Genomic DNA, 22,176 nt, shown 5'->3' on the forward strand with positions numbered 1-22,176 from the left:
TAGGGATAGAGAGAGAGAGAGAGAAGGAAACATCAGTGTGAGAAAGAAACAGCAATCAATTGCCTCCTGAATGGGCCCTGACTGGGGATCAAACTTGCAACCTGGGTATGTGCCTTGAGTGGAAATCGAAACCACCACCCTTTGGTGTATGACATGATGCTCCAACCAAATGAGCCACCAGGCCAGGGCCCTAAGCATGTAACTTTTTAGTAAAAGATTTATCTTTGCCTTAACCAAGCCCTGCCCTTTTTTTCTGTGCATCTAGATTAACTTTTGAAATAAGCGGTAACCACCCTCAGGAAAGCACAAAATATTGTTAACTATCCTGTAATCCAATTATAACCTTGCTTTCTCTCACCTTCTTGTAATCTTATGTTATTTTCCCGACTTAATTTCAAATTATTAAAGAAGCTGCAAAACTTATTCTTTGGAGCACTTTAGATTCTTCTCCCTGACTTTTGTCATCAGTTTGGCTCAAATAAACTCAAAAACTCTCTACAGGTTTGGATGTTTCTTACATTGACAGAATTATTTCGTGACAATACCTTCTGGCCTGCAAAGTTGCTGTTGAGAAATCAGCTGACTTTTTATGGAAACTCCTTTTCTCTTGCTGCTTTTAAGATTCTCTCTTAGTCTTTACCCTTTGCATTTTAATTATGATGTGTCTTGGTGTGGGCCGTTTTGGACCAAAGACAGCTGCCAGAGCAGAGGAGCAGGCCTGGGTAGGACTGAGCAGAGCTGTGTAGCTGGAGAGGGCCTGGCCCCCGCGCGTCGTCACAGCACACTGCTGCTCCTAATTTGGTGGTTTTGCACTGAGTAGTTTCCTTTTTCACCCTCCCTGTTGGCATTGAATTGGCCCCAACCACCATTGGTTGACACTTTTCCTCACATTTGTGCTGCCCCAGCCCAGGCCCACCCCCACAGAGAACACTCACTTCTTCCTCTCTTTTGCTTAAACACCATCACTTTAGAGAGGGAGTCTGACCACTACATTTATAATAATACTACAGCCCTTGCCCTGGGCCGTTTTATTTCGCCTTGGCACTTAACAGCAAATTTACCCGCTGCCAACATCTGTAGAGTTTAAGTTCCAGGAGGCTTACAACAGTGGCTGTAACAGTGCCTGAAGACGGTGCCAAGTGCTCAGGAAATACAGAACTTCACTGACCACAGGAAAGGATCTTACGACCTACCCAGGGTCGCGTACTTAGCTCCGCCCCTTGCAGGCCTACCCGCCACCCGGAGCCCAGAGGCGGAACTTTGTGTGGCTGTCCAAAGAGTTTCCGAGGTTAACCGGAAGTGACCGAAAAGCAGCCACCCCCGGCGAGGCAGACGGCCTGTCCTGCTCTGGGCGCCATGGGCAAAAGGGACCGGGGGGACCGCGGTGAGAGGTGGCGAGGGCGCGCCCGGCCGTCGGCTTTTGCGGTCCCGTTGTTCTCTCCGGCCAGCTCGGGGCTCCGCAGCGGCGGCGTCCCCGTAGTCCTTTGCGGCCTGCACGTCGGTCCCGAAGTACCCTGAGCCGGGGGTGGGGGGGCGGTGATCCGCGCCCCTTGGGCAGCCGTGCGTCCTGGATCGGATGGACAGGGTCTGAGGGAGAGACGCCCGACAGCCCTTGACTCTTGGCCGGAAGTGTGTGGGCTGGTGGAGCCTGGGTGCTGCCGGGTTCCCCCGAAATGTCGCTAGGCGGGGCTAAGGGGGCCTTGCTCTTGGGGGCTCATTTCTGTGTCCGTATGTGCAGATAAGAAGAAGTCCAAGAAGCGGCACTACGAGGAGGAGGAGGAAGATGAAGACGACGCCCCTGGAAACGATTCTCAGGAGGCTGTGCCCTCGGCTGCCGGAAAGCAGGTGGATGAGTCTAGCACAAAATTGGATGAGTATGGAGCTAAGGACTACAGGCTGCAGATGCCGCTGAAGGCCGACCACATCTCCCGACCCCTCTGGGTGGTGAGCATACTGACAGCCAGGGCAGGAGTCTGGGGGGCCAAGACAGAAATCGAGGCTACTGCTGGCAGAGTCGGCGAGGGAGAGCTTTCATACGGGCAGTGTGGGCAGCTGAGCTAGGACTGGCAGGCGTGCACACCTGCGCCCGACTTCCTTCCCCTCTAACCCTGACTTTCACGCCCCCTTCTCGCCAGTTCTTCCGCAGGTTTGGGAATACTTTGATCTGCTGAATAGATGGTATTTGTTATGTGACACCTTAATTTCCAACTTTTAAAAAGTAATGGAAGACATAGTTGCTAGGCAGGTTTTTATTTTTGAAAAAGATTTTATTTATTCATTTTTCGAGAGGGGAAGGGACGGAGAGGGAGGGAGAAAAACATGGATGTGAGGGAGAAACACCCATTGGTTGCCTCTGGCACACACCAGGTTGGGGGATGGAACCTGAAACCCTGGCACATGCCTTGACTGGGAATCGAACCAGCAGCCTTTCTGTTCGAAGGCTGGCACTCAATCCACCGAGCCACAACAGCCAGGGTGCTAGGCAGGTTTTCTTTCTTGACTTGAAGTAATTAATGTTCTGAGTCCATTTGATCTTGCCAAAAGGTAATGTGAGGATAGCTAGTAAGGGGTTTTCCTGTGAAGAAGAGTGAGAAGTGGCTACTGACTTTGTAAATCTTTTCTTCTATTCTCTACTTGTATCTGATCAAAGTAAAGGCTCCACATTTTGCTGAAGGAGTGCTTACAAAAGTATCCCTGATGGGTCAATTTTTGGGCAGCTTATCTTTTATAGATAATGATGTGGAAAAGAGCCTAATAGTTTTAGAAACTCATTAGTTTCCTTGTCTGTTTGGTGTTTTTCAGGCTCCTGATGGTCACATTTTCTTAGAAGCCTTCTCTCCAGTTTACAAATATGCTCAAGACTTCCTTGTAGCTATTGCAGAGCCAGTGTGCCGACCAACCCATGTACATGAATACAAACTGACTGCCTACTCTCTGTATGCAGCTGTCAGTGTTGGGCTGCAAACCAGTGACATCACCGAGTACCTCAGGAAGCTCAGCAAGACTGGAATCCCCGATGGAATCGTTCAGTTTATTAAGGCAAGTAGGGGCAAAGGCTGGAGCTTTTATCCTCCTTATTTAAAGTAGTAATAGAGGGGCAGGTGTGACGCATTGTTAACTGTGGCAATCAAGAAAATGGCCATGCAGATCTAGCGTGGGGAGCATAGGAACTGATTGTTTCAGCTACTGCTCCTGTGGGTCCAGCTTTGTATTCTTGCTGAGGCCACCCTTCTCATGTGCTGCTCTTAGCCAGTGGGTACTCACACAGTGTGGGGAGTAATTCAGTCCTATTGTGGCCAAGGTTATTTGGGAATGCATCCCGAAGTTAATGGTGTGGCAGACTGAATTGTATACTCTACACAATTGGTAGAAGGAAGGAAGGAAGGTTAAATGAGGTCATAAGAGTGGGTCCTTGATCCAACAGGATTAGTATCCTTATAAGAAGAAACACCAAAAGGCTTGTGTACTCTCTTTCTCTTTGCATGCACACCCAGAGAGAAAGCCCTCTACAAGCCAGGAGAAGAACCTTCACTAGAAACTGAATCACTGGAACCTTAATTGTTGACTTTTAGAAATAAGTTTCTATGTTGTTCTGCATATGCATAATAGCCCAAGTAGACTAATACAGATGGCAGATACCATCTAAGGCTGAATACCTGCATCAGATAATAGTCAACAGTTTTCATTAGGGAAAGGTCAAAAAGAACTTCAAATGCTGAAGTGGGTAGGGTTCCATGTGAAAAGCACTTAAATATGCTTGGGTTTGTTCTAAGAGATAGGTGAATATCTTTCAGAAGAGATGGACAGTGGCTTTTGTTGCCCTCTGCTGATCTATAGGGGGTTGAATTCATACCCTCAAATCTGGTGTGGCAGAAGATGAGTACCACAAGGCTCCAGAACAGTAATTCACCCATTCTCAGAGAAGCTAGCATGGGCACTGGAGAGTTTTCTTCTCCTATGATATAGAAGTTTGCCCAGGGAAAAGGGCCTTCCTGGAATGAGCCACATTAGCACCCTGCTGTACTCAGTCTTGTCTGGGAGCTGCCTGCAGCCATGTAGGTGTTGGCACAGTGCATTAGTGGATCCGGAAGAGCAGCCGTGGAGGCAGGCAGCAGCCCTGGGTCTGACATGTGGCTTTTTGTGGTCACCACACAACCTGGCAGATGTACGTTGTATTCTTTACCATTAAGAAGCTTACATGCTAGTTGGGAAATAGGAACATTGGTGAGGAGGCCAAGAGGCTTTGCGCCTAATTTACATGACAATTACTGAACACACTCTGGCCAGCTTTGTTCTGGGAGCTGGAGTAATACTAATGTGGCATGATGGGTCTGTGGATTAGATTGGGGCCTGTGGCAATGGAGAAGAAAGGGAAAGGGAAAATAAAGATTTTTAAGCCCTGCTTTGTTAATTAAGAGATGTGCATCAAAATTCATCAGGCAATAGGAAGGTTTTGCTCTCAAAAAGAGGAGTCTAATAGACAAAGCTTAATTTAGGAAACTCTGAGCCTGATTGCACATTGGGTTTTCCTACGTAACCTGAACTCTGTACTTGGTTGATAGGTGGTAGGACATGCCCAGTGGTGAATGCGTTCTGAGTGAGCTACATGTTGATAATTTTGCCTGTTTGATTTGTCACTCCTTACAGTTGTGTACTGTCAGTTATGGAAAAGTCAAGCTGGTCCTGAAGCACAATAGGTAAGGGATTCTGTGACAGACCTGTCCAAGCCACTTTCAGTCTCTGTACTCCAGATGTTAAGAAGCCAACATTTGTGGACTATCCACTCTGCACCAACACCCACTTCCCTAAGTAAGGCTCAAGTCCCGGCTTATTTGTCTTCAAAGTATGCTTTGCCCACAACTCTCATGTTACACCACAGTCAGTAGTTTATAGCTCAGATTTGGCAAAGGGTTGTGGGAGGGTGAGAAAGTGGAGAGAAGCATGAGGCCACTGTTTTCAGACATCTGATTGAGCAATGAGACCTTCTGAATATGGTCAGTTAGGCACCTCCTTTTGTAGGTACCTCGTTGAAAGCTCCCACCCTGATGTTATCCAGCATCTTCTCCAGGACCCAGTGATTCGGGAGTGCCGCCTGAGGAGCTCTGAGGGGGAGGTGACTGAGCTCATCACGGAGACTTTCACAAGCAGATCTGCTGTATGTGAGCTTCTGGGTCACCCTGGGGGTGGGAACAGTTGGTACTGCTGCTCTCTCAGGTGCTTCTATTTCTGTGTTTGCAACCTAGAGGCCATGAAGTTCTCTTGCAACTTAAGTTATTGCTTTCAAATCCAAATCCTATCTTTCTCTTACAGATTGCAAAGACTGCTGAAGACAGTGGTGGGCCCTCCACTTCCCGGGTGACAGATCAACAGGGTAAATCTGACATCCCAACGGACCTGTTTGACTTTTATGAGCAAATGGACAAAGATGAGGAAGAAGAAGAAGAGACACAGACAGTATCTTTCGAAGTCAAGCAGGTTATTGAACAGATTCCTTCCTGGTTCCTTCTCTAAGCCTGTGTCAGAAGCTGGCCCAGCCCTGCACGGACTCTTTCTGTAGTCTGTGTGAGAGAAATGCTCATCCATTCCCAAACCGCTTTCTCCTCTTTGGTGTCTGTGGGCCATGGCATCATTCCTTCTAATGGAATTAGATCTGGGTGTTCCATTCCTCAGGCTGGGTCAACCTTTACAAATTCTTAGGGAGGTGTGGGAAGTGACGCTAGAGGGGCATTTTTTGTGGCTGGTTGGATTTCATTTTTTCTGTGTCCTCAGTTTGGGTTGCCTTTATTAAGCAGGATCTGAAGTTGCCAAAGCCTAGGGAAACTGCTGTCCTTTTGATCACAAGGCCCCTTAGAATATGTGCTGTTGGTGAGCATGCTTTGGAGTTAGGAAGTTTATAAAACCTCCTTTGTTCTCACTCTCCAGGAAATGATTGAGGAGCTTCAGAAACGTTGCATCCACCTAGAGTACCCTCTGTTGGCAGAATATGACTTTCGGAATGATTCAGTTAACCCTGATATCAACATTGACCTGAAACCCACAGCCGTCCTTAGACCTTATCAGGAGAAGAGCTTGCGGAAAATGTTTGGGAATGGGCGTGCTCGTTCAGGGGTCATTGTTCTTCCTTGTGGTAAGTGATACTTAAATGAAGAAGACCTCCAGGCTGCCTCACACTCTCCCTGTGTACCTTTCTCTAAATCACATCTGGCCAGGGAATAGCCATGGTCAGATGACTCCCATTCAGGACTTGACAAATATTTGAGGGCTTGCTGTGTGCAGGGCTCTGACCTCCACACTGGGATATAATGGTGGAGAGAACACTCTGATCTCAGGCTTATTTTGGTGAGGTGGAAACAGATGGTAAACACCTAAGCAATGTGTGAAATCTTGGGCAGTGTGTCAGGGAGGCTGTTATTTTGCATGCTGGGTTGGGCCCTTGCTCTTTGCCATCAGTCTTGTGACGCCTGTTTAGATGGAAGCTCCCCAGCACAGACCCTGGCTTATTCCTGGATAGTGGGTTAGAGTGTGTTCATCCATGAAGGCAGGAGCTGCCCTGGCTCCTGTCTGATATCATTTATCCCAAGTCGTGGCAGCTCCTGGCCTAGCTTCACTGTCCACAGTAACAACAGACTCCACTGTCCTGGACTTAAAGTGGCAGAAACTCTAGGGGAGTTTCATGGGCCTTTAGGTGTTGGTGTTCTTTTTTTTAGAGCTCCATGAGTTATTTTGATCCATATTCCTGGTAAAGGAAGAATTGCTGTTTAAAGGAATAGCTTGGTTTTTTAATTTTGATCTTCACAGGGTTGATGGTAGTAAATGTGGATGCTTCTGAAATTTCTCCTCTGTCTCTACCAGCAGTGTACACACTGCATTAATGACTTCTCAGCCCAGTTGGCTGTGTAGTCATAACAGCTGTCTTTTGCCGAGTCCTCCTTTGTGCATCTGTGTGCTGGGCACACTCAACCCCAGCAGCACTCCTTTCCCATGGATTTGGGCAAGTTATGCCTTAGACTTAGTTTTACCATGTTCAAAATGTAGTGTCTCTTATCTCTGGTTTGTTTTGAGATTTCAACATTTAAATAAGATGCTACAGTAGGGGCTGGCACTTGTCTCTTGTATTTCTTACATTTGTGTGTAAAGTGGGCATGGCTCCTTTTTACAAAGACAAACACAGGTTCCAGAGCAGTAACTGCCTCACAATGTCCGTTGTGAAGATTGGTACAAATAATTTGTCCAGATTTGTGTGCTGATGAGTCTGTCTCTCCTTCATTTTAGCCTGACCTTGGGTAGGATTATTCTTTGGTTTCTTGTAGGTGCTGGGAAGTCCCTGGTAGGCGTGACAGCTGCATGCACTGTCAGAAAACGCTGTCTGGTGCTAGGCAACTCAGCTGTGTCTGTGGAGCAATGGAAAGCCCAGTTCAAAATGTGGTCTACTATTGATGACAGCCAGATCTGCCGCTTCACCTCTGATGCAAAGGACAAGCCCATAGGCTGCTCCGTTGCCATTAGCACCTACTCCATGCTGGGCCACACCACCAAAAGGTCCTGGGAGGCTGAGCGAGTCATGGAGTGGCTCAGAACTCAGGAGTGGGGCCTCATGATCCTGGATGAGGTACACACCATACCAGGTAAGCAGAGTGAGAGCTAAGCTGCTCATTCATTGCATGGACAAAAACTGATTTCCAGCTGTTGTTTTGAGAGAGGGGCTACTATGTAGTACACCCATCTTGCTAGAAAGACTGGCCTGGTAGTTTTGTTGGTTAGAGCATCATGCCAAGGTTGTGGGTTTGATCCCTGGTCAGGACACATACACGAATCAACCAATGAATGCATCAATAAGTGGAACAATAAGTTGTTGTTTCTCTCTCTCTCTCTCTCTCTCTCTCTCTCTCTCTCTCTCTCTCTCTCTCTCTCTTCCTCTCTTCCTTTCTCTCTCTAAAATCAACTAAAGAAAGTAATTGAATAAGTCAGAAGCATGTGGGGGTGAGGGTTGGGGTGGATGGCATATACTTTCACAGCTTCCTTAATCACTGACCCAGAGTAATTTTTTTCTTTTTCAGTCTTATTGTTGCATTTCAACCCCATATTTTTTATGGTCCTGTGAAATTGACTAGGAACATTGAAAATCCTTGCAGCAGTGTTTGTTTTATTTGAAGGCTAAAGTATTGATCATTAATATATTACAGAAGCCCTACTTCTAATATTGCAAGCAATTTGTTTTTAAAAACTGCTCTATTAATATAATTTATATACCATAAAATCCACTCATTATAATTATATAATTCAAGCTTTTTAGTAAATTTATGGAGTTGTGCAACCATCACCATGATCTAGTTTTAGAACTTATTTACAGTCAGTGTTTTCATCCTTAGCCCCAGATGACCACTGAATTGCTGTCTATCTCTACAACCTTGCCTTTTCTGGAGACATCATATTAATAGGATCATATGTATTTTCTTGTATCTGACATCTTTCACTTTGCATAATGGTTCATCCATAGTGTAACATGTATTGATAGTGTATTCTTTTCATTGCTGTATGGTATACCAGGCAAACCTTTTCTGATAAAAAATTAATTAAGAGGAATTTGATAAGTATCAGTTAGAGATACTCTTAAAGAAATGGTAGGAGGCATTTTTACATGGAGTATTCAAAATATTGTCCAAATGGTTCTAGCATCTGCTTTTCTGTGTATGAGAGCTACTCCGGCACCTCTGGGTGTCTGAAGATACCTAGATGCTCATAGCAAGCTAGATAGAAATTAGGGGTCTCAGGTAGAAGGAACAGGGTGCAAATCCTGAGATGGGAAAGTACTTGGCATGGCCCAACAACAGCAAGGTGGCCCTGTGACTATAGAGGGCAACAAAGAGAACAGTCAAGTTGAGGTTGGAGAGGGGCAGGCAGGGTAGCTTCTGGGGGCAAATCTTATATGTAGGGTCTCATAGGTCACGGTAAGTGTTATATTCTTGAGTGGGTGGGAAGTCATTTGAAGGATTTGAGCAGAGGTGACCTGATCTGACTTAATACTAGAGAAGTATTGCCCTGGCTGCTGTGCTGACAAGACTGAAGGAAGCAAGGGTAGAAGCAGCTAAATGGGTTAGTTTGTGGGATCCCAACAGGGGGCTTGATCTGGTAAGAATAAAGGTAATCACACCCTGGCTGGGTTGCTTAGTTGGTTGGAGTGTCATCCTGTACACCAAAACGTTGCAGGTTTGATTCCCGGTCAGGGCACATACCTAGGTTGGGGGTTCAATCTCCAGTCTGGTGCATATGGGAGGCAGCCTATCAATGTTTCTTTCTTACATTGATGTTTCTCTTTCCCACTCCCCTCCCTCCCTCCCACCCTCCCTGTCTCTCTCCCTCTCTCCCTCTCTTCCTCTCTTCCTTCCCCCCGACCCCCTTCCTTCTCTCCCTTCTCTCTCTGTCAGATCAGTAAAACATCATTGGGTAAGGCTCACAAAAAGAATAAAGGTAATCTAATTCTGGATATGTTGTGAAGTTTAAGCTGACAGGTTGGTTCTAGGAGCTCAGAGAATGAGAAGTCAAGGATGACTGTCAGGTTTTTGGGTTGAGCACTTGGAAGGATAGAGTGGACATTAATTGAGATGTGGAAGACAATAGAGGGAGCAGATTTGGAAAGTGACCAGGGGTAGGATTTAGACATTTTAATTTGATTGCCTATAAGATATTCAGGCAATGGCAAAAACATTAGAAAATAGGGAGAAAACATGAATAGACATTTCACCAAAGAGAATATAGAGATGCCAGTAAGCATTTGAACAGAAGTTCCCCATCATAATCTCTCAGGGAAATGCAGATTAAAAGCATGATGATACACCACTGTACACCTTTTAGACTGGCTAAAATAAAACTGGCAATACTCAGTACTGACAGAGTACAGAGCAGCTGCAGCTGTCACACATTGCATGAGGCAGTGCACAGTGTGCAGTCACTCTAGACAAGTTGAGTAGCTTATTAGAAAGTTAACATATGACTCTATAGTCCCACCTTTGGACGGCCATCCTAGAGAAATGAAAATGTAGGTTCACTCGAAAATCTGTATGTGAATGTTTATTCCAGCTCTAGTCATAATCTCTAAAACCTAGCAACAACTGACATGCTCATCAGTGGGTGACTAGAGAGACACACTGGTGCATCTGTGCCCTGGAACACTACTCAGTAGTGAAAAGGGACACACGATTGCTGCACGTGACAGCCTGGCTGAATCTCAGAGGCAGTGTGCTAAGTGAATGGGCCTGTCTCAAAAGTTACATAGTGTGATGCTTTTGATAGCACATTTCTTGAAAAAAAAACTCCAGTGATGGGGACAAATCAGTGAGCGTCAGGATGGGGTGGGGGAGGGTATGACTATAAAGGGAGGGCATAAGGGAGATTTTGGGGGTGATGGATTGGTCTGTATCCTGCTTATGGTGGTGGTTACACAAATCTATACATGGATTAAAATCTATAGAACTGATTTCACTCACCCACCCACCCCCTGAAAATAATCAGTTTTTAAAACTAAACTAAAAAGGAAATTTGAAAGAAGGTGGGTATTTGACTTAATTAGATTGGAAATTGATGATATAGAGAACTCTATCATCTGCGTTTGAAACTTAGGAAGGCTGGAGGCTTTCTGCCTGAGTATATATTTAGTATGACAATGTTCCCACCTGGATCCCAGGTCCCAGAGGGTAACAGCCAGGCTTGGGCCTGGTTATCTGGGGATGAGGTTGTAGTCATGTACCTCATACAGTTCATGCTTGCCGTGTGCCTCTCTGCTGTGGTTTCCTGCATCACTTACTCTGGTTCGGTAGGAGAGTGAAACCAAACAGCTCTAAAGGATTTTGAGTTCAGGCGCTCACCAGGGTGGAGAGCAAATGTTAAATAAGGGAACTGTAGCAAATCAGAGTCAATTTCTTGACTTAAATATTTACTACATTGGATTAAATAGAATGATAAATCTTTGAGAGTTATCTCAAAAAATAAAGGTTGCTATGTTCTTTTACAGCTCTTCCAAAAGGAGCCTTATCAGGTCATTATATTAATAAGAAATTCTTATTACGGTGCTTGTATATATTAAGTATTTATTGCATTGGAGGCACTGTGCCAGTTTCATTATTTTTACAAGTATTTACTGAGGTCCTTTAATAGCAGGCACTGTGCTTAGCACTGGAGACAATGTAGGAGGGACAAAGAATCACACAAATACATGTTAGATAACAACCATGACATACTGTGCAGTCAGAAAAGAGGCAGACACCCTCTGTGATGTCTGAAGCCAGAGTCATCGTGCCCTTGAGGGAGAGCTGGTGTCGACAGGACAGGTCAGCAGAGAGACTTCTGGGTGCTGTGATCACTCAGATCATGACCTGGGTGGTTCTGCAGGTGTGTACCTGTATAAAAATTGATCAAGCTGTACACTTTATTGTAATGTGAGTTCTTCTGTGACAGCTGTCATGGCTGTTAGAGAACGTAAAAGCCATGTGACTGGTTTGTGAGCAGATGCCTCAGGGAGGGCTTGTTTCTGGCTACAGTACCCAGGCAGGGCCCAACTTTACTTCCCTGGAGTTGATAATCCCTGGGCCACCCCTGCTGCTGCTGCCCAGGGCCCATGTTAGGTTAATGTCTACATTGCTATGGCTACCTTGTCCTTCTGATGGGAAGCTTGTCTGGGGTCCTTGGCTGCCTGCTTTTTTGAGCTGGCCCCATTTTTGGAGGTAACACTGACCCTGTTTTTTTGTTTGTTTTCCAAGTCTAAGTGTGATCCATGTTAGGCCTGGATGTTTACTTGGAGTTAGACAGCCCTCTGTTATTTTACTGTTATGGTTTTGGTTTATGCTTTGGGTACAGTCTGACCTCTCATTCCTCAGATTGTTATCATTAACCTTACCTTTAATTGTAAGATAAACATTTTAGCTTTCCTTCAGAATAAAGTTGACCCTTAAACAACTTGGGGTTGGGGGTGCCGGTCCTCCTGCATCAAAAACTTGTGTGTGTAACTTAAGTTGGTTCTCTGCATATACAGATTCCCCACCTCAGACTGAAAGTACATTGACTCTTATGGACCCATGGAGTTTAAGCCTGTTGTTCTAGGGTCAACTATTAGAATTTTTCAAAGGTGAGCCCATGGAAACCCATAAATTGGGTCTTTTAAAATGAAAAAGCTCATATCCTTTATGTGTTTATTTTATTTAATTCGACAAATCAGAAACAATTACAATGTTCAAACAAAAGGAAAACAGGAAGCTGCTGGTTTACCAGCTAATTGGAGGAGTGTGGAGAAGGGTTTCTTAAGGCAGATCAGGGTACCTGGAGTTCACATTTCCCTGTTTTCTCCTTGCTTTCTGGGAAGATGTTGAGAAGCCGAGCAGATCTGGCTCCCTGTGTTCCTCTGATCCCCAGGTGCCCAGCCCTCTTCCTGGTCATCTTGGTGCAAGTTTCAGGGTGACAAATCCCTTGGATAATTCCGAGCATGGTTGCATTCTAAGTGTTGTATCCCCCATATCAAATTACCGTTGGTGCTTCTGCTGAGCTGTAGTGTGGAGAATGCTGAAAGTTGTATCTCCCTATTGTTCTCTTTTTATCCTTCTTTTGAAGAGGTCTGGGAGTGGTGTTAAGTGTTTCCACATGGTCATCCTTGTCTAGAACCAGGTTCCAGTGATCCAGAAACCCAGAAACCCAGGGGTTAGCCCACATAGTGTCACAGGCCAGTGTTAGGTCTCAAGGCTGCATGTGGTACTTGAGCATTTAAAAAAGTGACAGTGTGGCCCTGGCAGGGTGGCTCAGTTGGCTGAGCATTGTCTTATGCACCAAAAGCTTGCCAGTTCGAATCCTGGTCAGGGCACATACCCTGGTCAGGGTGTATATGTGAGGCAGCTGATTGATGTCTTTCTTTCTCCCTCTCTTCCACTCTTTTCTTCCTCTCTCCCTCTCTCCCCCTTCCTCTCTCTTTAAAATCAATAAACATCCTTGGGTGAGGATTTAAAAAAAATTTTTTTTTAAGTGACAGTGTGAATCGCTACTTGTTTCCCCAGCCAAGATGTTTCGACGGGTGCTCACCATTGTGCAGGCCCACTGCAAGTTGGGTTTGACTGCAACCCTCGTCCGGGAAGATGACAAAATTGTTGACTTAAATTTTCTGATCGGGCCCAAGCTTTATGAAGCCAACTGGATGGAGCTGCAGAACAACGGCTATATCGCCAAAGTCCAGTGTGCTGAGGTAGCTGTCCCCTTTTCTGCCCTGTCTCTCAGGGAGAGGCTCATGGTTCAGGGGAAATGGACCATGTCATTTTCTCATGGGTAAATACACAGGTCACAACCTGAGCAGAAGTGCTGCTCCCTAATGCAGTTCCCTCAGTCCCCTGTGAGGCAGGTGGTGCTCTGCCACCTCACAGACATATGAAACAAAATCATTATCTAGGAGCATACAGTGAATGGTAAAGTGAGGGTGCTAATCTAGGCTGGCTGTCCTCCAGAGTCCACGCTTCTCCTTTCTGGAAGTGAGTGACTCCGTGTTCTTGTGTGGGCAATCATCCAGATCCCCACCCCCACCCCCCACCAGTGCCGAAGCCTGTTGATTTTGATAAGCCCCAGAAGGCACCTGTGGCCTTGGTCATTTCATTTCTAAGAATACATTTTCCCAATATTGTTCTATAGTGAATACCTGCACAGGTATATATGCACATCTTCAAAGGTAAGTTTCTCAGAAGGAATAACAACAGGAATCCTTTCTGGCATCTAAATATGACCGTCACTCAGTGGTTGTAGTGGGGTGACCTTTATCATGAAAGTATAGAAAGGGTCCTGTTGGGTAAAGGTGAGTGTGAGGACTGTGTGCAAGTAGACTTGCTGTGCTGAAGAGCTTCCTTACTTTTTAGTTGCATCTTTGTAATCACCGCCCATCTTATGAGACAATTGCCAGAACCTTGGAGGACCTATTCCTATCTAGTTGCATCTCCCATCCCTGTGCTAAGGAACCACTGTCTTGGAGCTTAGGTTTCTCATTTCTTGCTTTTCTTTTTTATTTTACCTCCTATATATAATTTTCTAAACAGATGTTATTTCATTTTTACCTTTTATAAAATCTTTATGTATATATAAATAGAAACAGGTTACATATATTGCATATTTTCTCTCATTTGCTCTATTTTTTATTCCTTGCATAATATTTTTGATGATGAATGTAGTGGTAGTTCATCCCTTTGTATTGTTCTGTAGTATTTCATTGTACAATTACACCACAATTTCTGATCTGTAATGGGATATTACACAGCAGTAAAAAAATAAAACTTTTCTGTTGTTGACAGAAATTTGGGTTCCTAAGTTGTTTAAAATTTTTAACATCTTTATCAAGGTTTAAGTCTTATAACATTCACCTGTTGTAAGTAAATACTGTGATTTATAACTTCTTTGATTTTAGTTAATGTAGAGTTGTGTAACTATACCCACAATCTAGTGTTAGAACACTTCCATTACCCCCAAAGTTCCCTTGTGACCATTTGCATTGAATCCCTGCTTCTACTCCCATCCTAGGCAGCCAGTGATTTATTTTCTGCCTATCAATTTGGAGCTTAGTGGTTTCTTTTCTTTTGTTTGTTTATTTGTTTTTGCTGTTATGACAGTATTGATGCAAATGTTCCTTGGTCCCTTAGATCATAGATTTTCTAAAGCAGTGTTGTTCACACTGTGTACTGTGACCCCTTGGCAGATGGTGACATCACTTTGGTGGGTCATGATCAAGACAGAATAGAATTTACCAGAATGTGTAATATGTATTAAGGGTATATCTATATTGTTTTGTAAAACTGTGTGTGTGTGTGTGTGTGTGTGAGACTGTTTATAGTTTGTGATATGAAGTAATCCAAGTTTGATGGCCACTGCTCTGGCAGGGACACGAAGAAGTAGCTGGATCGAAGGCTCTGTGGAGGTTCACTTTATTAGTCATGGTACGGCAAACGTTTTCCAAAGTGATTGTATCAGTTAACATTCATCAAGGGCAAGTGAGGTCGCTTCACATCTCTTCCAATACTATTATCTAATTGTTTTCTTTAGTTTTTGCTAACCTGCTAAGTGTGAAATGCTATCCCTTTATAGTCTAAATTTGTGTTTCCCTCTTTTCATATATTTATCAGCCATTTGTGTTTCATATTCTGTGAAATGTGGGATTTTAAACATCTAACTGTGCAAAAAGAATTGCTACAACTCGCTTCTTTGGCCAGTTGACATGTTCCCATCATCCTTTGAGCACTTCCTTGCCTTAAGGTCCAGCAGTATATTTCTTACTCATCTGGCACTTGTCCTGCTCTGGCCCTGGAATTAGCCATTTTCCATGGAGTCTTTCAATAGAGAATATAACTTGCAAACCAAGATCTGGGTATTTGGTTTTTTCGTTGCTATTAAGTTATCATTTCTAAGCTCACTCAATAGACAGAGGTAGGAAGTGTGTGTGCACTTCTCTGTGCAGCACTGTATCACCTCATGGGAAGGTGTGATCTAAAGGAGAGGGGTTACTTGTACCACAGGTTGAGGGTCTGCTGCCATTCACTTGGAGCTGGTGTAAAAACAATTCCCTGGATATCGACACATTTAAAAATCTTTGTGAAATGATTAACACGTTCAACATTAAGTCTTGTGTTGTGTGTGTGTGTGTGTGTCTTTGCTTACAGTTATATTGAGATATAAGTAACATACCTTTGGTTTTGTTTTGATTTGTTTTAAAGTTAATTCTGCTAAATAAATGATCTTCAGAAGTTTCCAACTGTGTGATGTTTAAATGTGCAAACTGACTCCTGTTTCTTATTGTATCTCAGGTTTGGTGCCCGATGTCTCCTGAGTTTTACAGGGAGTATGTGGCAATCAAAACCAAGAAGCGGATCTTGCTGTACACCATGAACCCCAACAAATTCAGAGCTTGCCAGTTCCTGATCAAATTTCATGAAAGGAGGAATGACAAGATTATTGTCTTTGCTGATAATGTGTTTGCCCTGAAGGAATATGCCATTCGGCTGAATAAGTAAGAATATCTTCTCTTTGTTACGAGTGTAGAGGTGCCTTTTTGTTTGTTTGCTTGTGTGTTTGTTTTGAAGCTTTCAGAAACTTGCTAGGATCTAAAGGTCTGGTTCTATGGCCCCAGTTCCAGGAACCAAGCAAGACAGAGGAGCAGCTGCTTGGAGTCAGTGGTTAGTGTGCGGAAAAGGGAGCATGGTCACCCCGAACCCAGGGAGCAGAAGGTAGAGTTATGTTAACTTTGGAGCTGGGCTCCAAAGGTGTTTATAAGTTGGCATTGGAAATTTCAGGCTGAGTGAGCACTCAGGTGGGGAGTGAGGTCAGACTGTAAGGGCTAGGGACCAGGGAGGGCAAGGCAGACTGGGCCAGCATCCCAGGTATGGCCTGGCATTGAGAAAGAGCTTTTTAGGAAAAACACCCAGCAGAGTCCTCGGCAGTCCATAGCCCCACCCAGATGCTTGTGGTTAAAGCCTGCTGTAGTGACACAGGACTTTCATTGCTATGAGTGTAGCAGAAAGTAAGGCCCTGTCTGAAGACAGGCCTTAATTCTTTGTGGGGGTAGGGATAGAGAGGGAAGTATGCATGCAGGCCAGCTTCTCTTTAGCAAGCTATGATTTAATCATCACTGTAGCCATATAAGGTCATTTCATTGTTCCCGTTTTATAGATTAGAAAACTTAAGACACAGAAAGATTTAAGTTTCTTAAATTTCTAAAATTGTACCTTTTCTCAATTTAGAAAATATTTTATTTTTTATGAGAGCAACATAAATTGTTACGAAAAGCAGCAGTTCCTGTATATGTTCCCACCCCAATTCCTGTTCTTCTATTTACCTTCATGTGTCTGAGTAATAATTTATTTCGCTGTTTCTTGATTACTAATTATAGAAATTGTCTTTTAACTTTCTACTACAGAAGTTTAGAATTTAGCTCTTTTACGTATACCGCTGCCCTCCCCTATCCTCCTAGTATGTTTGGGGTCAAGTTAGTATTCAGTGTTAAATTATTTTGACTGTATATGTATTCCTCAAGCCAAAGCATATAGTGTACTATGATTACTTTTTTTTTTTTTGGTAAAATTTGTTTTTTCTGGAGTTGATATTACCTTGTCATCGCGTTTGCTTGTTTTTTATACACTTAACTGTGGCCCTTCAGACCCTTCCTGCAACTATAAACTCCCTCTCAGGAGGGTCAGACACATTAGTTCTTGTTTTCTTTCTTTCCCTGGTGGGTCCCTACCAGCACTGCACCCTCCTGTTCTGCTCTGGGACCAGAGATGTTCAGCTGTCATCCTCCTGTTAGTTCCTTCTCCCTGTGCTGGATAGTTCCTTCTCCCTGTGCTGGAGCCTTTTACTGTACCGCAAGTCTTTTTCTTGGTCACTCATTTTGAAGGAGCACAACCTCCAGTAGATTCCTGGTGGAATGTATATAGGAAGAACATTTTAAAAGACTTCTTGCAATGGTATTCACTCAGCCTTACACTTGATCCTTAGTTAGGCTGGGCCTCAGAACGTTAAAGGCGGGACTCAGTTTTGTTGGGCTTCCATTGTGCCTGCTCAGAAGTCTGATGCCCTTTTGGTTCTTCTCTGTACATGATCTGCTGTAGTCATCTGTTTCCTTCTCTCAGGAAACTTTTAGGATCTTTTAGATATCAAAACAGTATGTCTAGTATGATTTTCTTTCATCATGATGTGCGTTCGTTAGACCCTTTTAATATAGAAAGTCATGTTTCAATTCTGAGAATTTCTGTTTTTTCCTTTGTTAACTCATGTTCTCTGTTTTTCCTGTTCTCTCTCTCTTTTATAAATCCCTACTGGTAAGATATTAGATCTTCTGAACAACTTCTCCAATGTTCTTATCTTTTTTTCTCCCTTTGTCTGCCAACCCTTCTACGGAAGGTTTTGTTAATTTGCAAGAGTTCTTCATTGCTATTTTTGTTTCATGATAAAGTGTCTTTTCTGGGGCTGTTAAAGCTTTTAAAGTTTTCTTCTGTTTCCTAAACTGTCTCTCTTTTTTTTCAACTTATATTGTTGTGGTTGTTTCACCTCTGTCTTCAGAGACCTTCTGATTTTTGGTAATCCTTGGTTGTATTTTCTTGTCTTAAGAGTCAGTCACTAGAAAGCAGATTGGCCTTTCTGTATAGTTTAGTGGGTTTGCCAACCTGTGAACCTCAGCATGGTGTGATTGGGTGCTTCATCAACAAGAGATTGCCAAATGCGGTATCTCTAGGTCTTTTTTCTTGGGCGGGACATTTTCTCCAAAGAGGAATCTTCTGGTCTCATAGCTACCAGCATGTGGTAGGAAAGGGAGAAAGGAATTCCCTTCGTTCTTCACTTTCAGTCTTGCCTTTGTCCTCAACTAAGCCTAAGGTCCTAAGTGTAGAGAGCCTCCTTGTGAATCTAGAAAGTAAGCCTCCGGGTTTCTGCCCCATGGGAGGAGGCATGCCTGGCTGCTGGGATCAGGGCCTCACACTGCTCCTCCTCTAGATACTCTTCCAGTCCTTCTGTCTGTGGTCCTCCACCACCACCCAGCTTTTGAGGTACCTGGTAATTGGTTCCTGAATGTGGCTGTGTTCTGCATAGAAGAGGGTTTGTTTTGTATTGACTCTCCCTTCTGCTGGCTGGGGCGCCTGCTTCCTCTCATTACTAGCTCAGTTACTGTAATGCTTGTATCCGTCTATGTCTTGACTTCCACAATGTGTTCATTCTCTGCTCTACTGTTACTTCTTCCCTTTGCTGTTGTGCGTTTGTGTTTTTTTAATCCTTTACTGTCACGTTAGTGTCAATTTGAGAAGGGCAACAGACAATGCATGTGTTTATTGTGTCATATTTAATCTCTGTCCTCTCCTTACCACCCCTCCCCCCATTTCAGTACTCCATCTAGATTCTTCCTGGAGCCTTTTTCATGTGTCCTCCCCCACACCTACATTTAAACACACCCGAGGCTTATCTTTTGGTTGCAGCCTCTTGAGCATCTTCTGGGTCAGGAATACTCATTGGCTTGGCATTGTTAAATCTGAGCCTGTCTGCCACAATGAAGGGCAACAGCTCATAGCTCTCGTATGGATACTAGAAAGATAATTACAGCTTTAAATGAAGTGCTTTTGTTTGTCTTGTTTTCTTGCTTTAACATGATCCTGTGAATCCTGGGTATTTGCCCCATTCAGTAGCTTAGGACTGATTTTGGGGGTGGGGGATTCTGAGCTTCTGGTTCATCCCAGCCTTAATAAGAAAGGAATAAGTGTCACTAAATTACTTCGCAAGAGAGACTTCGGGTTATTTGGTATGTGAGGTAGTAGGAAGGACATCAACCTTGGAGTCGGACATGCTGGGTCTGACTCTCAGCAACTCTTCTTAATAGTTGTTTGACCTCAGGAGTAGTGTTTACCTCTCTCAGCCTCTTCTTGCTCTCTGGCACATGGACTTAAAATACCCCCCTCAGAGGATTCTTGTGCCTGGCATCTAGTAGGTGTTCAACAAGTGTCAGGGGCTCTTCTGAAAGATGGTTACGCTTCTGTCTCATTTCCTGTATAGGGGAATCTTCAGGAACTTAGGGTTTACCATGGTGTGACTAGTTTCTTCTGATGAGGAGGGAGGAGAAAAAGAACCACCTAAAAACCTGTATATCAAGAGACAGGCTATTAAGAGGAGCCGTTTCCAGCCTTTTTCCCAACATGACACACAGAAAATAATAAGGTGTGTTTGGTATTCTGGGATTTCTAGTATAACAGGCTTTCAGTGGTTAGGGTGACCAGAGGCCATCACCCTGGAGTATCCATCTGTCCCAGGCCCTGCCCAGCTTCCCCATGGGCAGGGGTTTTCCTACCCCAGGTACACCCATTACCACATTGTGGCACAGGGTTGGGAAGCGTGTGGAGGATCAAAAATTGTGCTTTCTGAGCCTTCCATGGGCACTGCCCTGGGATGGCTAATGGGCCTGGGTGGTGGAACATTTATGCTTGGGTTCATCCTCCTCAGACTCTTGCCCCTCAATATTTCATGTGTACCTTGGAAACATGAAATTTATCTTTTACAGTTCTGAGGACTGTTGGGAAGGATGGATGAATTTTTTCAACAGTATCCAGCTCGGTGTTTAGTGTGGGTAGGGCCTATATATCTGGTAGCTGTCCTGATTGTTGTCGTCATCATCATCTAAAACTACAGAGACTAGGTCATTCCATGAATGACAGAGGGATGGCATTGCCAAATCACAAGAGGTGATGAATGACAAGTGAGGCTGTCAGATAGGCTTGTGCCCTTTGGCTGAGCTCTGGGAATTAAATAGAAGGGTTTTAAACTAGTGTTACAGGAGGTCAGTGGGGAAAAATCTGGAGGTGGCTCTTTGCTGTTATCTACCTCTTTCTTGGAGAATGTTTGTGTCATTAGGAAATAGTTGTTTCCAAACAGCAATCTTTCCTTTTCCACCCCATTGTGCTTCATGAAATCCAGGGGATTCTCTTTATATAGACACTAAGCTTAGAGCTAAAGACCTTAGTTTAAAAACAAAGAAAAAAGTAAATGAGAGAATCCTAAAGAGAACGGTGACCTTGAACCACAGCTCAGTGGGGAAGGGAGACAGTGTGTGTGTGTATGTGTTTGTATGTATGTGTGTTTTGGAAGAGGAGTGGGGAAGGTGTGTTGCCACTCATTTTTATGGGTCTCCTCTTGAATGACAGGGCATTCTAGGGGAGAGTACTTTGTGGGAGCTCCTACTCTGATGTGCTTTCAGGAAAATTGAGGAATGATTCTATGGTTTTCCTAATACAGCTTTGTTCTTCTCTAGACCCTATATCTATGGCCCTACATCTCAGGGAGAAAGGATGCAGATTCTCCAGAATTTCAAGCACAACCCCAAAATCAATACCATCTTCATATCCAAGGTCTGTGTGGCATGCAGGGTGGTGGTAAGGTCCCAGCAACCCCAGAGCCTAGGGGTAGGGGGCAGTGAATTGGTGTTTGTTGAAGGAACATCATGTGTCAGTTTTCATTTCCATGTGTCTGGACAGTGGAAGAAACAAATTTAGGGTTTTATGTATTATATATAATCTATACAGTCCTTTTGCTTGACAAGTTTTTTCCACCTCTTTTTGGGATACCAGAATTTTAAGATGCATTTTCTTTATAAAGAGAAAAAATAGCTCATCACCTACTCTGACAGCAGTAGGCATTTGGATGAAATTCTCTGTGGAGTTGGAGATTCCTATGGGTCACAGGCACCCTTTGTCCTGACTCCTGCTATGCTGTGGTAGTAGGTGGTGAATGTAAAAACCATGCAAACTCGTGTAGGCCTCATTTGGTGATGGTTTCAATTTGTAGTTAGAAGCTGTGGCCCAACTGTTTAGAAAAGTCATTCAAATTAGAATAGACCCAGAATCCAAAAGAAATGAAATTTTTCATAAAGTGATCATGACTAGGTCTGTAAGTACCAAACTTTGATGTCTATGGGGGAATCTAGGTGGTTAGAACCCCCAATCTGAGGCAGCTACGCTGAGTCAGAATCCAGCCCAGTGAAGGCAAGTGGCACCCACTAAGTCACATGTCTAACATGTGCAGCTGGTCTCAATGGCCTTTATTTAAGAGTATGGGTGGTTTTATGCAGATTTATTTTTGTAGCAAAAAATAAGAATTGCTTACAGAAAGCCTCTGTTGATAGGGCCCTCTTGTCTCTGGGCCCCTAGCAACCCACACTGGGAATGTGGCTGAGGCAGTTGGTGGAGACTGCGGGTCCTGATTGCTTCTAAAGGACAGCTCTCAGGAGAATTCAAACTAAGTTTTAGAGGCCTGCCTACATCCGAAGGACCCTGTCACAGAGAGGTGGATAGTGATTGTTCTTCTAAATTACCTACAGAGCTTATTTAAATTTGAGACCAGTTGATTTTTTTTCCTTTTTTTGTCTCACACATAAAAACTTTCCCAGACACACGGCTGCTTTATTTCTGTAGGTGGGTGACACGTCATTTGATCTGCCAGAAGCAAATGTTCTCATTCAGATTTCATCTCATGGTGGCTCCCGTCGGCAGGAGGCCCAGAGGCTAGGGCGAGTGCTGCGAGCCAAAAAAGGTAAAGGTGGTCTTTTCCCTTCTGCTCTGGGAGGTCTCTCCTTTCAAACCACCTTGGATAGGAAGAGGGTAGGGCTAAGCTGCCTGTGTGTTTGTGATGCTGAACTTGTGCTCC

General features: G+C 44.1%; 1 protein-coding gene across 1 annotated transcript in view; it reads left to right on the top strand.

Annotated features, from left to right (window-relative positions):
• Window positions 1-1,740: 1,740 nt before the first annotated feature.
• The window catches only part of ERCC3 (ERCC excision repair 3, TFIIH core complex helicase subunit), a 45,789-nt gene continuing 25,353 nt past the window's right edge, over window positions 1,741-22,176 (top strand). Inside the window, exons 1-11 of the mRNA XM_090279003.1 lie at window positions 1,741-1,944; window positions 2,803-3,039; window positions 4,648-4,697; window positions 5,020-5,155; window positions 5,311-5,475; window positions 5,923-6,127; window positions 7,311-7,625; window positions 13,035-13,219; window positions 15,810-16,012; window positions 20,786-20,882; window positions 21,945-22,062. Coding sequence (XP_090135129.1) covers window positions 1,903-1,944; window positions 2,803-3,039; window positions 4,648-4,697; window positions 5,020-5,155; window positions 5,311-5,475; window positions 5,923-6,127; window positions 7,311-7,625; window positions 13,035-13,219; window positions 15,810-16,012; window positions 20,786-20,882; window positions 21,945-22,062 — 1,753 coding nt within the window. The 5' untranslated portion in view covers window positions 1,741-1,902. The remainder of the gene's footprint in view (window positions 1,945-2,802; window positions 3,040-4,647; window positions 4,698-5,019; window positions 5,156-5,310; window positions 5,476-5,922; window positions 6,128-7,310; window positions 7,626-13,034; window positions 13,220-15,809; window positions 16,013-20,785; window positions 20,883-21,944; window positions 22,063-22,176) is intronic.

The sequence above is a fragment of the Furipterus horrens genome, unplaced genomic scaffold (genome assembly GCF_987537825.1).
Source record: "Furipterus horrens unplaced genomic scaffold, mFurHor1.1.pri manual_scaffold_1, whole genome shotgun sequence".
Taxonomy (NCBI): Eukaryota; Metazoa; Chordata; class Mammalia; order Chiroptera; family Furipteridae; genus Furipterus; species Furipterus horrens.